The sequence below is a fragment of the Strix uralensis genome, chromosome 17 (genome assembly GCF_047716275.1).
Source record: "Strix uralensis isolate ZFMK-TIS-50842 chromosome 17, bStrUra1, whole genome shotgun sequence".
NCBI lineage: Eukaryota > Metazoa > Chordata > Aves > Strigiformes > Strigidae > Strix > Strix uralensis.
The window spans coordinates 1,108,444-1,124,098 of record NC_133988.1 but is presented as its reverse complement, the minus strand read 5'-3'; the positions used below and the strand labels follow the sequence as shown (position 1 = coordinate 1,124,098).

General features: G+C 49.2%; 1 protein-coding gene across 1 annotated transcript; it reads left to right on the top strand.

Annotated features, from left to right (window-relative positions):
* Positions 1-418: 418 nt before the first annotated feature.
* Positions 419-15,115, top strand: LOC141951431 (acrosin-like). The gene is made up of 6 exons (XM_074887651.1): positions 419-549; positions 12,501-12,593; positions 12,906-13,103; positions 13,439-13,704; positions 13,966-14,111; positions 14,596-15,115. The coding sequence occupies exons 1-6, from the start codon at positions 419-421 to the stop codon at positions 14,950-14,952; spliced, it is 1,191 nt and encodes a 396-aa protein (XP_074743752.1). The 3' UTR covers positions 14,953-15,115.
* The last annotated feature ends 540 nt before the right edge of the window (positions 15,116-15,655 follow it).

Here is a 15,655-nt window from a genome sequence, read left to right as displayed (position 1 = left end):
AGACAAGGCACAGGACTCTCCTGAGCAGTGTCCACTCACACATAGAACACTCAGAATTCACCTACACACAGGTTCTGTCTACAATACGGCTGTAACACCACATCCATATGCCTCAGTCCTCCGGCACAGTCCGTGCGATCCGTGCATTCAAGGCTGGCTTGACACATCCTACAGGAAAGGCTTTTATTAGGCAAGATCTATCATGCCCCAAACCACACCCCTGAACCAGATGAACTTCCCTAGACTGCAGTGGGAGCCCAGACACCTTCTTCAGGTGGACACACCTCGTCATAGCTGCCATGATTTCTACCATGAATGCCAGCAAGGAAGCCCATGTCTGACACTGTACTGATGGAGAACAGCAGGAGGCTGGTCCTGAGGGTATGTGTTCTCTCGCTGATGCTGAGCAGAAAGCATTATGCACTCTGACAGGATGCAGGAGACAGACCACAACCCAGATGACAACAATAATGAGTGCCTAGCTGTCGTTCCTGAGAGGAGGGAATCATCCAGTGATCCGCAGAGGAAGGTGAACAGCTTTGCCAGCAGGTCTGTTTAGACACTGTAGCCCAGAGAAGTACCACAGAACCCTGCAGGCCGAATTACCAATACAAAGGCAGTTACTGACTGTATGGGGGAGGGGAGCCACATAACAGGTTGTGCTCCTTTTCCATCAAGACATCCTGCAATTTTTATCTAGGTACTGCTCCAATCAGCTTTTGAGTTCTTGCTGGGGGAAATGGGCAGTGGGGTAAGGACAGAGTTGGAAGGACATCGCTTGAATAAAATTTAAATGGATCAAATCAGTATTTTTAATTGCTAGCAAAACAAAGAAAAGAACCTGTAAGACAGCATGCAAGGTCAGTAGAGGACCCAGCTATTCATCTGGCAAAATACAGCCCTGAAAGACTAATACTCAAGAACTCATCTGGACCTAACAGATGTATGACATTCCTTCTCAGCCAGGTCAGAATCCTGAGATGTTGAAAGAAGATATACTGGATATACTGAAAGAAGATATCACTGGAAGAGACAAGAAATACAAGGCAGAGTGATCATAAAAAGTACTATACAGGAGAAGTGTCAGCTGGGACCCTTATTTGTCAAACTCCCCCAGATCACAGCTGTGACACTACCCTTACCGTGACACAAGCAGGACCCTTATGGTAATAGGTGCATGGGTGCTCTGGAACCTCTCCTGCCCAGCCGTGTCCCAGAAGTCTGTACACACAAAAAACAAGCTTAGAACGACACAACTTCCCAAGCCCTGCATTCCTCACAACTTAAAGCCAGGACGCAAAGTCCAGTCCACCTACTCAGGGTCACAAATTAGGTTTCACCTCACTGATCTGAAAGATTCCAGGGCTGAGATTATGCAAAACTAGGGCCTTTTCTTAGCTAGGCTTAGCTATGAGTAGTGCAGACACTGAACATCGCTATAAACATACTAGCAAAAGAGAAGTCATCAGTAGACATGACTTGTAAAGGATAGGAAGACAGAGCTCGTCAAAAGTGCAAAGAGTGATAACAATATACGATACTTTATCACTAGAGATGACAACAGGAAACAACATCTAAACGTCTTGAAACAGCTTGATTTCTGACACAGTGATAAATAGCCAGGTGCCTGCCATGGGAATTGTTCCCTCTCCTTTCACAGGCAGGAGTGGCCTTGGGAGGGGAAGCATTTCCTCCAAACTGCCCGGGCAGGGGAAGGGAAGGTGATCACTGCTGTAGGGCTCGTTCTCTTCAGATCTGATCAAAGCACACTGGGATTTTGACCATTTAATGTAAAGAGCTGTGAATCACGGTATTCTTCTTGTTGTGGTCCTCAGAATCCTGACACTGTGGTCAAACCAAGTTATATTTTCACCTTTCCCAGACTATTAACCCAATCCCAGAATATCGTCAGTGCAACAAACTCTGTATTACCTTATTCATTTAGACCCACAAGATGATATGGCTTAGAGACACAGAATCAATCCACAGAACAAAAAAACAGGCATTATGCGATGCTAATCCCCTTCAGCAAACAGCAGATTAAAAAACCTCCACAGAGTCCATGGCTGCTTTTTGTCCCTTCATGATTTTAGTAGATTTGTTTTCTTCCATTACAGATAGCAGACACTCTGTTCTACAAAGTGTCCCAAACACCCTACATTTTGGTGGGAGGGTTGCTGAGGGGATCAGGGATGAAGGACAGAAATCTACAGGCAGTGAAGCTTCATTAATTCCACTAATCACAGACCAATTTGTTTACAGGAAAGTTTTGTGGTTTGTTTGTTGTTTGCCTTACAAGGGTGAACAGCTGTCCTAATATCTTCTGTGTGTGGAGTAACAGAGGAGCAGCCACTACTGAGAGCGCTCTGCTCAGCCTCAATTCATGAATGGGAAAGTGATTCTGCATTCGACAGCAAGGATAAAACGGAATCCTGCTGTTCAGTGGGAGACAGAATCTAAGTATCCTGTAATATAGTTTGCTACATCACCACATGTCAGGCTTGACTTTCCTAATTTACACCAGTAAATTCTTACAGAAGAATAAATCTTTTCAACTCAAGGCTTCTGATTTACACCAGGGCAAATGGAAGTGCAGGAGGCCCTTCTTATCCTAATAAAATGTGTCAGCTACTGTTAAATGCAGTAATGGCAGATACAATAACATGTTAGTATTGTATCGCAAGATAACAATATCAGCACTGGATTGAAAGGGGAACTCAATTACTGTTTGTTGTTGTCATTTACACCACCATTCTCAAAAATCAATTAATTGGTTGCAGTGCTCTCCAATTCCAGCTGCTTTTTAATTAAAAGAATGAATCAAACCACTACTAAAAAGAAACCAGAAGCACCCACTTTGGGGAAAAAGTTTTCAAAGGATGGCTTTAACATACGCTATTGCGTTCAATTTTAGGTGATACAAGGCCACACAGAAGGTATCATTTCCTTCAGTAAAGTCACACCTGAAACTATATGGGGAGTGTTTTTTCTCCTTCCGTTCCCAGATTCTTCCATGGTACAAGGGTGTTTGGCCGCAGATACATAGTTTGTAGAAGACAGTGCCAACAAAACACCAATCACAATGCAAAGACCCCTTGTCTAAATGATTCTCATTAACATTTTAAAAAAAATTATTCCGTTTTTAAACAAAGACAGCCAGTTTAAAGGTGTTTGGGCTAGAGCTTTCAGCACTATTCTCATTTTCAAGCTGAAGTGCCCTCTGCTGGCCACGATTCCAGGTGCCTTTGCTCATACATTTCGTATGGAACTTTTTCTAAACATCAAACTTCGTTAGAAGAGGGCAGACTCCTATAACAATATATCATTTAACTGTTGAAAATGATTTTCCTTTTTACATCAACAGGATCTGCATTAGGGGAAATTATAAAGGGCATTTAAACTTTGCGCCAAGAATCGAAACTTCGTTGGCTTTGCTCAGGTGCTCTGATTCTGTGGATAGATGACAGGCAGGTGAATGAAGAAGAGAACAGCAAAACAGGTGGACCAGTGCTACAAACACAAAAGAGAAGATTAAGTGTGATGGAACAGAGACTGCAGAAGAGATTCAGCATGGAGATTCAAGAAGAGAGAGCATACAAAATCCATCCAGGAACTAAACCGTTAGGCAGCTACATCCTTCCTCTTCTCCATACTGCAAAATGTAGTTGCTAAAGGGTTTGTGCGGTTTTGGCTGTCACAGCATTCAGAACGACAAAGACAGACGGGCTAAACCCAAATATACAGGGGAAAAGACCCCCCAAACATTCAAAGAGGTTTTGGAAGAGAAAGTATATCCTGGATCAGTGGAGAAAGGGACAAAGAACACAAGTGACCTCAAATTCAGGTCCAAGATGCAACTAGGAGAAAAGAAAGTTAGATATCATTTGAAGGGGGAAAAAAAGAAATTAAAAAGTCAATAAAACCAGACTTTCCATTTGGTTAAATTAGATTTCAGCCCTGAACTTACCTAGGATGGTGAGGTCAGATTTCTCCACATCATTTCTCTGGTCAGCAGATGGGTAGGTCATCCTTTATTTCTCCTTCTGAACCTTCTCTCAATCTACAGATGCCTGTAGACTCGAGAGCTGCTTCCTCTGATTCCCTGACGCTTTGCAGCAATCTAGTTCTTCAGAGCTCAGCGGGGGTAACGGGAGACTTGTCTGTCTTTGAGGACGGAGGACAGCTTCAGCCAAAGAATGTTAGTTTTGTGAAGCAGCAGTAAACTCCTGAGAGGTACCTGCCTGGACCCGAGGAAGAACAAATTACTCCCGAGCTGTTCCATCTTTTCCTGCTCTTACCTTGCCATCCAGATGCTTCGTGAGGAAAACAACGCAGAGGAGACATGTTTTCTTTCCCTTATATACTACAAGCCAAAAATGTGCATTTTTTTTTAGGATAGGGTGTTTCTCTGGTAGAGATGAACAGCAGCACTGAGGCAGTAAGAAGGATCTGTAATGCTGAGAACCACAATTAAAACTTAAAACTGATCTCAGGCTGCCCCTATAAATCTTTCATCTTTCTTACCATTATCATTAGTTAGACTTGTATAATAAAACAAATATCATCTTTCAAAGGGCAGGTGGAGAAATCAGGTTTCATGCTTGCTAACTGAAAGACCTGATAAAGGAGACGAAGTATTAAGATGCATCCAGATCATTAAGTCTTTGTCTTCAAAGGATTTTCGTCATTAGCAAGTTACTTTTCATAGAATTTTTGGGTGCATGTTGAAAATATTTTATTGCCTTCACATTTAACATAAAGCTCAAACACTACAGAAAACTAATTTTCAGTGTTTCGCTAAATCTGAAGCAGTTTTAGGCTATTAGGATCAGTCTCCTAGTGCATTACATGAACTTTAATGTCATCAGTGAGAGGGGGGAGGGATAATCAGGCTTAATAGGCTTAGCCAAAATACAGCCACTGGCATTCAACCACATGCCGATAGTTGCCAGCTTTCTGGATCTCTGAGGCTACTGCACCATCTCCAACGCTACTGTACGATAAATCAACTTTTTAAAAATGTAGCCATAGAACCAAGGTCAAACTGATATCCCCATAGCTAAAATGACCTTGCAATAATCAAAAGATGAACAGGTACCCTTCATTTTTCTGCTGAATTTAGACATGCACATAAAAAGATACTCATTTTAGTTCTGCTTTTCTAGCAATAGGTGGCACTATCAAATGCCACTTTCATAATTATCTACTGTTGCACCATAGCATTCTATATTCCAGTGGAAGAACAGCAAGGAACATGGCTGAGGTTATTTTTCTTTCTGCTTCCCCTAAACAGAACAGCAAATGCACCTTGCAGTTGTTTTGTTTTCTGTTTTAAACTGTAATCATGCTCAAATACATTTTTACACCAGTTAGAAACTTGAGAGAAATATGTTATTGTTTTTTAGAGTATGCTACTTTAGACAAGTGGCAAGCAGATAAACACGCTCCATGCTCCACCAATCTCTATGCTAATATTCATATTTTTAAAAATCATGGTTTTAAAAACAGATGTTCTGTCAGCACCTTCAACCACCTTTTTGTGACCTGTTAAAGTACATAATATCACTACTTTTTCCCTCAATTTCCATATTTTCCCAGATTTGTAGATAATACACACGGTTCGCAAATAACACATCTTCTTAGCTTGCAAAATAAGCACTCTGCTACTCTTCCCCTTCAACTTGTTGACCACCTTTCTCTCTCTTCTTTCTCCAAACTCACCAGTTCCATTCTCTGTGCAACTGCCCGTGCTGCACCTTTCCTTCTCCTGCTCCAGGCATGCTGGCTCTGCAGGCCTGAGTTCAGAAAGATGCTTAACAGCTGCAGCACAGAGTCAGAACCCTGAGCTCAGTATTTTTGAGGCTGATCATGTACAAAACATTGTTCTGGAGATTTGCCACTTCTCCAGTGTAATTTTTGAAGCCCCAACTCTAATAGAACATGCTTCTCACCCGAGCTGTTTGCATAAGGGATAGACTTCATAAGAAAGAAAAGTATTCCAGACTAAGTCTCTTTTGGATTTGAATTTCTTTTGTTTCAAAGTAAAATGCGCTGGAAGCCCAGAAAAAACTTCTGTTTGTCTCAAAGCAAGGAAAGAACTAAACAGCAAAGCTGTTTTCTGAAGTCTTTGGGTTATTATGGCAAAAGCATCAAATCGGTCTTAAAATTGCTACATGCCGTTAGGCAACCTTCTACTTTCTCCACAGATCAGCCACTTCCCTGCAATTTCACAGCACTGTCTAAGGCAAAGTGTGCCCAGACTGCACCGACAGTGAGCTGACACGACACACTTCATGTTCCATTGCCCACTGTCCTTAGCTGTTGGTGACTCAACTGCTGTTCCCACAGAATAACGACACGCTTGGCCTCTGCCTGTGACTCACGTGTTGCTACAGGGCTTCTTTTAACTGAAACACACAGCGTGTACTTTCTGTTTTGGAGCAACAGCCACACATGTGGTAGAGAACTTATTTACAATGCACACAGTGACAAACAGACGGCATCCTAGGAGGAAAAAAAAGGATTTCAATAGATTTTTAAAAAAGTTTTTAATTTACAGTGCAAGTTAAAGGATGCAAACCAAGCAATAAAGCAGATACAACTGACTGTTCTTTTAGAATTGAAAGAAACACTTAAGTGATATTTCTCATTAGCTACATCATTTAAGGTTCATCTTAATTTAGTCCATGGACTGCAAGATTAGAGGATCAATCTTGTCTCTGTTGGTGTAAATGGCCGTGTTTGCTGTGGCTTTGGTCAGTCAGGGTTATTCCTGACTCCAGTGATTTACATAACATCAGACAGAATGTTTTTCCTTTGTTGCCACAGCAATTCACCTGCTACAGGTTCTGCAGTTTTGGGGGAGGCGACTGCTCAAACATCCACTCAATTCCCCCAGAGCTCAGTGACATTGTTCAACAGCTCTGAAATACCGATTGGGTGAACCACGACACTCACGACTTTCTAACAGCAAAAAAATGCAGCGGCTTCCAAAGCACTGCACAAATGGAGAGTGGGAGCAGCGATCTGCACGGCAGCAGGTCTGATCCATGTACACACTGACATGACCAGGAAGTCTGTACAAAATGTGCCTGGAAGTCTTTTTGTAATGCTGATTTCAACTATAAACCTGTCCCTGTCGCTGCAGTATCGGGTGGATTCACGTTATGTTACCTTGTTTTCTGGGTGAAATTAGTATAAAGCAGCTGAAAGAGCTCAGACTATGATATGAATTAAACCCAGACTAACTCTATAGAAAATCTCACGAGATTCTCAGATCTCAGGCATAAACTACAGCACAGCTGCTGTGAAGTGCACACCACATACAGCACCAGGGCCACGCACACACGCCGACACAGCCAGTTCCTTCTGGAAGGAATCCCGCCAGCACAGACTGACGGCGGTGCGCGGTCGCTCCGTGTCAAAGGAAACCGAGCTGCCTACTAGGAAGTGTAATTTGGAGCAGTTGCAGTGTTGATGTGTTGAATCTTTTAGAAACTGGTAGGAGAAAAAGCCAACTGCTAACGAACCAACATAATATGAAGTAAACTAGGATAGGAAGCCAACTGATGATTTAAGCAATAGTTTTCCCAATACAATGTCATGCAAATGCCCTAGAACATAGCAAGGAATCTGCTTTGCTTTCAGAAAGAGCCAAATCCAGTGCCTTTGGTGTAAGAGGCAGCATTCATGTCTAAACTTAGGGCAAGAACATTCTTGCATTTGACAATGCCTTTCTAAGGTCTTGCTGTCATTAAAAAAGACAAATGAATAAAATAAGGCTTTCTGAAATTAGGCAATGCTAGATTATTTTTTATCTAGATTAACTCCCTTATCCCTTCCATGACACAGCTGCACAAATGCTTGTAGTGGCAGAAAGCAAAAGACTAAGATGAAAGGCCAGCTTGGAAAGCAGAGAGGAGAAGACAGATACTACCTTTTTGCAGTAGCAGCGCTGAAACTGTGGCCTGAGACATCTTGCTATTGAAAACTTCAAGTCCTTTTAATCTTGTGCAACATATCTGAAATCAGCCAGAGGTAATGCTGACTGTCCTTGAATTCATCCTGCGTTATGCTTACAGAAGCTTAATTAAATTAGCTCTTTGGTGTGCACATGCTCATTACAACTGACTGTACTCTGTGTTTAAAAAACAAACCCAATAATCTTCCTTTGGAAACACATGCTTTCATCAGGTGCACAGGTGATAAATAAAGTAATTTTCAGCAGATTATTGACTTCAGGTTTCTAAGTCAGTTATGTAATTTAGAATTCCAAGCACATACACCAGTGCCCTGAAATCAATCCTGTGGGTCACCACTGTGTCTGTTACAATGCACACTCCCTTTTCGCTGATATACACCTCTGCACCTCCATCCCATCAGAGACAGGCAGCTTTTCACCTCCCCCAGTATAATGCACACGCATTGCCATACTATCAAACCCAAATCCAAGATTTGTTAAATACGCTTCTTTAAAAATCACTGAAACTCTTTCACATCCCATTTAATCTCTGCATTCTTCTTCTCTAAGGGTGAATATAACTTCCCAGTTTCCAGTAGTCTGGAGATAATTCTGGACAAGCCTCTAAGTAATTAGCTGGGGAGCAAACTTTCTTTTTCCATCAGCAATGCTAGTGAGAAAAAAAAAGAAAAATCCTGCGATGCTTTTTGTTAGCTGTAATGGTGGGAAAAGCTGAAAAATTTGTGGTGAGTGTTTGCATGTCAATTAGAATTAAGAAGAAAAACCAGATGATTAGTTATTATTCCTACTATATGTCTCCAAGGTAAATCTAAGCAACAGAAAATGAGAAGTGGAGACAAGATGACTTTAAGAACTGCCAGAAGTGTTTCACGTCCCAGTATACTCACTTGTTTATGGCTCCTTCAGTTCTGCAGGTCAAAGATTCCCAGAAACTTGTAAATCATACTTACCCTAAGTATTGCACATCCCTAAGTGACTACACACCTACAGCCTCTTTGCACTATTTGCTCGAGCCGGTGCTAAATACTCCACTCCTAGGCTAGCAGAAAAGGCAGGTATCTCCGTAGAAACCTGCAGCTTGCTGAAGTGTGTGTGCAGGTGGCACAGAAATATCTACTTCCCACAGGCACTTAACAAGAACATACTTGCTCAATAATTACACACAGTGTAATTTAATTACACACAATGTAATTTAATAAAATATTGCAGTCTGGTAAAGGAGAAGGAAGAGTGCTGAATTTCCCTTTCTTTCCTGATGGTTTGCAGGGAGCCCAGCACAGAGTACCAAGTGCTGAACACGGAACCTTCTGGATGATGCTGGAATTGCTTTCTGCACACGAGCTCTGCTCTCTGCCACGGGAATATCAATGGCAAGACAAATTGTTTTGACCAGCTGAAATAATCTAAGCTTTAATCAACAGTGGTGAAGGACAGTTATATGCTTTGCTTATCCTCGGCATAGTTTCGGGCAGTTTGGAAACAAGTGCTTAATATTAAACAATTCATTTCTTTCCAACAGTCACACAGAGATATTCCCAGAGTCTTATTACTTGAATTTACAGGCAGCAGTATTGCTGAGGTAAAGGACTTTACTCAGCCCCATGGAGTTACAGATGAGGACAGACACTGAAGACTCATCAAGGAAAGCTATTCATTAAAGTTTCAGTGTTTGTTTCACAGCGCCTCTGCCAGCGGTCATTTGTGCAGTGGGAGGTGGGGGGTTAATGCAGCCCCTGCCCCATGCGCCGATACTAATGAAAATTGTCTGGAAGCAACAATCAGCATGTTGATGGGGTGATTGCGCACCAGGTGAAAGAACCCAGTTTTGGGACAACAAACACACACGCACACCCTGACTGCACACCAACACACACACACACACACACACACACACACAGAGACACTCCCTGACTGCACACCAACACACACACTCCCATGGACGGCACTCCTCAGCCTCCTGCTGCCACTGCTCCCAGCCTCTTGCCGCTCCATCCCCTTCAGTTGCTCCACACTGGAACCCTGTCCCAAGCCCACCAGACCCCCCCCACCCCCAGCTAACCCAGCTCAGCCCTAGAGCTACCCTGCAGCTCTGTCCCAGTGACCCCTCTGGCTAACGGGGCGCTGGGGCAGCCAGCTGTGGGCTGGGGAGATGACCAGCCCTGCTTGGAGGGCAGCTCAGTGCAGCCTGGGCTCGGTGCTGGGTGTCCAAGCTGAGGCCTCTTGACAGAAACCCGGACTTGGTCAGGGTGGGACCGTGACACAGCATCATCTCCAGAGCCAGAACAGCTCCCTTCAAACCATGGTCCAGAAGAAGCAAAGGGCGTGCCCCAGTGCCCAGAGATGCCAGCTCAGCTGGAGGTGTGTGGTGCAGCCCTGGGTGGGAACAGAGCTGGGAGCTGCAGCACCATCACGTGCCAGGGGCCGGGAGCGCAGCAAGAGGGGGTTGGGATGGACGGTCCTGGCAGCTTCAGAGGCAGGACCTTGTGCAGCCAGTGCAGAACGGACACGTCTAGGTGGGAAGCAGCTCAGGGTGTGCATGCTTGAGCACGTCCAGGTCCTTCATGACTCCGGGAGGTGGAAATGTGGCCGGCGGTTGGCAGGCCTGGTCCTCTTGTAAGGTCTGTCAGGGGTGCTGGGGCTGATCAGTCAGGGGGGCTGCAAGCACACGCCATCCACAGGACTGAAAGGGTCTCTCTCTCCTCTTGCTCGGGAGCTAGGCCAGCTTCAAGTTCAGCAGGGAATGGCACACGCACGCAGCACTGCCACCCGTAGCTGGCCCTAGACACGGGGTGTTTCCAACTGACGGGTCCCTCTGACCTGTGTTCCCTTCTGCCATCGCTAGCAGCCAGGCCTCTGGAACCACCCCCGCCGGGTACAGAGTGGGGCCACGCAGAAAAGGATTTGGAACTCACGTGTGAGTAGCTCCTTGATCCCCCCTTCTCTCCATTTTCTGTGCTTATACATCCCCCTCATCTTCCCCGACTCCTCCCTTTCTCCGCCCTTATCTCCTCTCACACAAGGGACCCACCCCTGGTTGTTTTTCCCCCTTGCTCCCAGGTTTGCTCCATCTGTGAACACATTTGGTGTTTCAGGTGCTGTTAGTGAGGTCACCTTGGACTTCCATGGCATTCCTCATGCTGTTTCCTGGGTACTGCTGTCCCTGCCAGATTCCTCTCCCTAAAATGACCCCATCTCTTCCTTCAATTATCTGTGAACTGCGGCCATCTCCCACATCATTCCCCCTTAGCCACCTGCCAAATCTGGTGCTGGAAGAGCAGAGAATCCACGGAAGACAAGATGCCTTCTCTCAGGCCACCTTCTGCCTGCTCTGAGCAGATCTGGGGCACCACCTTCAGGCCAACTTTCAGAAACCGAAGCGGCCTTGAGTCCAGTTTGGGGCCCAGCCCTGGTGCCTCTGAAGCCGTGCTACACCTCAAGGGCCCTGAGAGCAGCTGTTCCACTTTCAGACGGAGCCTGCCCTGGCATCCTAGGGACCAGGCTGGGCACTCAGCTGTGTGCCTTATGTCTATCCACACAAGCCAGGATGCCAGCAGGGAGCTCCCACACCTTTCGTGAGCTTTGAGGCTGCCACTCTTCAAGCCACGGCCTCCAGGGACCCAGCCCTGCTCGGCAAAGGCAACGCAGGTGGCTGGCTCCTGCTTCTCTCCCGTGACTGCCCTGCACGGCCGCATGTGAGCACGGCTCCGCCATACAGCTGCAGAAGGCAGACTGACGAGCTGAGGCCGATCCAGGATTGACCAAAGCCATGGAGAATGGCATGTGGGGCTGAGAGCAGGAGCAGCCTTCTCTGTTTAGGGCTTGCAGTTGCCTGTCGTCGGCCATGTGTACCAGGTGCCACAACCGCCCTTGTCAATGCTGGCCCAGAACAGCAATAGAGCACACAGACAGCAAGGACAGGAAGCCTGCCAGAGGGGGTTGCTGGGGCTGACATGGCCAGTGTGGACAGCGCTGCATCTGTGCCGGAAAGTTGACACTGCTTGGGTCTGCTCGGTTTATTGCACTCGCACATCACTGCTTGCCTGCCGCGGCTGTAACCAGATCGGCTCTGCAACACCCAAAAGTGCGTACTGCCTGTAGTAGTCATGTTCTCTGGTGTATGTTTGTTGGGAAGGACCTGGTGGCAAAGGGCTGCAGAGAGCAGGGGGCAGTGAACTCCCCGAAGAGGCTGTGGTGCCACACTGGGTTTTTTCCTGCTCGCCATTGGCAGGCGGTGCTGGGGGCCGACGCTGCTGCCTGCCACAGGGCCTGCACACCCCGTCCCGCAAGCCGAGCATTCAGCGGGGTCTGTCGGGGGTGTCCGATCCCAGCTTCTGCCTCCCCTCCTGCTTGGAAACCCCCATGTTTTCCCCCCCCGCCCCTAGAGACCACCGTGCCCAGCCCCCAGAACCAGCGACACTGTGACATCAGCCCCGTTGCCAAGGGCACCACCGGCACCGCGAGCCCTGTGGGCACTCTGTCAGCTGCTGCACTGGTGGTGACAAGCCCTCGGTTCTGGCAGCTGGCACATGCCACTGGCAGCGATGCGTTTGCTCCCGCTCCTCATCCTGCTGGCCCTGTGCTGGCCTGCGCACGGCGCCTGGGACAGCTGTGGGTAAGTGGCCGAGGCTCTGGGAGGGAGCTTGGCAACCTGATGGGGTTCCCTGGAGGGTGCCTGCTTGTCCCCCGTGGCCACACCACGGCTTCCTCAGCCCCATGCGGGAGCCTCGGCTCCTCGCGGCACCCGGGCTGCTGGCACAACTCACCTGCGGGGCTAAAGCAGAAACGGGGGCGGCCGCCCACCCACCCCACGGGGCTCCGTGGCCTCACTGTCCATGCAGCACCTCGTGGGGAGGGCAGACGGCTGACCTTCAGCCGGGACAGCAGCGAGCCATAGAGCAGGACGGTGATGAGTTTCTGGTTACAGGACCTGCGGGCTGCGGCCCATGGCTGCTCACTCCGGCACCTCGCGCGTCGTGGGGGGCACAGACGCCCAGCCAGGGGCCTGGCCCTGGATCGTGAGCATCCAGGATCCCTACGCAGCAGGCACGGGGCACATATGCGGAGGGTCCCTCATCAGCCCGCAGTGGGTCCTCACAGCAGCCCACTGCTTCATCAAGGCCAGGTAAGGAGGGCCAGGAACGGGGATATCCCCCCAGCACTCGCGGGTGCCCCGTGCGCAGCACCACGTGCCACTCCCATCCCCTTTTCTTGCGGTACACCCAGTGCCTGGGCACTGCAGAGCCCCGCTGAGAGGCTGCTCAGGAGAGGGCTGGGCTCCTGCCACGGCTTCCTACAGCCTCCAGCTCGACACGCCATGAGCCCAAGGCATGCAGGGGCAGTCGCAGCTTCCGTAGTGTGCTTTCCTCTCCCCCATGTGAAGCAGGGGGCAGGGAACTGCTGGGCTGCTGCAGCATGTGGCTCCTCTCCCTCTGAGCCCTCTCCCCATCTGCCTTCCAGGCACATCACCATGTGGCGCGTGGTGATCGGGGCCACCCAGTTGACTCATCTGGGCCCGGAGGCCCAAGTGCGCAACATTAAACGGCTTCTGGTTCACGAACACTACAGTAGTATCTCGGAGGAGAACGATATTGCGCTGCTGGAGTTGGACCAGCCTGTCCAGTGCAGCTACTACGTACAGCTCGCCTGCGTGCCCGACGCCTCCCTGCGAGTGTCCAAGCTGACGACCTGCTACGTTAGTGGCTGGGGGTCCACGACGGCGAGAGGTGAGTTCCCAAAAGTGCTCATTTCCCGAGTGCGAGCTCGGCACACGGGGAAGGTGGGCTTGGCTTCCTGACAGCAGGGCTGAGAGCCAGAGTGCGGCTGTGGGGTCGTGTGCCCATAGAGACATGGGCCTGGCCCAGGGCCCATGGCCAGACAGAAGGGCAACGCCGGTGCAAAGCCAAGCCCCAGGGAAGGGCTCACCCAGACAGGGCAGGAGACCTGGCAATGAGCTGCTGGGTGTTAATTCCTTTCTGTGCTCACAGCCGCAGGATCAACGGATGTCCTGCAGGAGGCCAAGGTTCACCTCATCAACGTCCGCCTCTGCAACAGCAGCCGGTGGTACGCAGGGGCCGTCCACCCCCACAACCTGTGTGCTGGCTACCTGCAGGGCGGCATCGACACCTGCCAGGTAGGAGCCTGCGACAAGGCAGCGCCCAGCGGCACAGGCAGCCCTGGCACAGCCACCCAGACACACCCCGGCACGGCCTTTGCCTGGCCAGTCGCCCTCCCACCGCTGGGTCCCCACCGCTGGCAGGGCTCACCTCCCCTTCCCCAGCTGCAGGCCCTTGCCCAGGGCCCCACTGGTTCCAGAGGCCCGGGACTCTGCCCAGAAAGCCCATCCAGCGCTCCTGGCAGCCCCGAGGTCCAGATCCCAATCCCAAAACATCCCTCTTGCACACAGCCAGCATCGCTGTGCAGAGATGCGAGAGAGCCCTACCCCACAGGCTTACTACCCTCTCCCTGACAAGGTGCTGCAGGCCTCAGCACTGAGCGGAGCCTCTCTGTGCAGCGGATGCAGCCCTGGCAGGTGTTGGCAGAGAGAAGGAGCCAGCCCTAGTGCTGCCAGTGGCCACCTGACACCACCTGAACCCTCCCTCTCTCCTCTGCTGCAGGGTGACAGCGGTGGTCCTCTTGTCTGCAAAGATAAGAATGCTGACCACTTCTGGCTTGTTGGGGTGACCAGCTGGGGGAAAGGCTGCGCAAGAGCAAAACAGCCTGGAGTCTACACCTCCACTCAGCACTTTTATGACTGGATCCTGGTACAGATGGGGCTGCACCCAGCAGCAACGGCTCCTCCAACGCCACAGCCAGTCTTCACATCAACACCCTTTCAGAAGCCGAGGCCAACAACGCAAGCGGGCAGCTCTACGCCCTGTCCATTTCCACGCCAGAAGCTGGCGGAATTCTTTAAGCTGCTGCAGGAGCTCCTGCAGGTCCTGTGGGGGAAAAAGGCTCCAGCAGCAGCATGAGCAGGACCCAGCTCAAGCTGCAGCGCACCGCGACCATCTGCTGGGGCACTGCCTGCTGATCCAAAGGCAGCCTCAGTGTCAAAGGCTGCTCGGTCCTGCCCACACACACAAATGCTCCAGTTGAGCATTCCAGTTGTTGAAATAAAGTTGCTGGTTTTCACCATGCTGCAGTCCAATTCAGTCTCCTGTGCAAGGCAAGGATTCCATGCCCGGCACCTGCAAAATGAGGCTGCAGGCAGCCAGGTCGGGCACAAAGGGAAAGAGTCACTCCGAAGGGCTGGTCAGAGGGGAGGGTGAGGGTGTGGTGGAAGAGGGGGGCGAAAGGTCTTGGGGACAGCAGTTGGAAACGCAAAGTGTCTTACGCCGGCTACTGGTGGGACTCTTGTGTGTGTGTGCGTGTGCACAATGCACCAGTGAACTTGAAACTGGACTCTCTTGTGACACAGGAGACACAGATCTGGAAAGACCCACGGTTTGCCCCGATGACTGGGTAAGGAGCTTGACATCCAGCCATGGATATTACATGGACTTAATTTCCATTCCGTTAGTTGAGGAATCTCTGCACGTGCTGTGCTTATGAATCGAGGGAGTGAAGGTGTGTTTCTGTTTCGCTAGTAAACATCCAATCCTGATCATCTGGAAAGGCAGAAAAGGACTGGCCTGTGCTCATGTTTATGTAAGCGGTGGGTACGAGTACATGGGC

Coding starts and splice junctions, on each gene's coding strand:
- LOC141951431 (XM_074887651.1), top strand. CDS start 419: ATGCACTCTGACAGGATGCAGGAGACAGACCACAACCCAGATGACAAC. Junction 12,594..12,905: donor GGCGCCTGGGACAGCTGTGG/GTAAGTGGCCGA, acceptor TTCTGGTTACAG/GACCTGCGGGCTGCGGCCCA. Junction 14,112..14,595: donor GCGGCATCGACACCTGCCAG/GTAGGAGCCTGC, acceptor CCTCTGCTGCAG/GGTGACAGCGGTGGTCCTCT.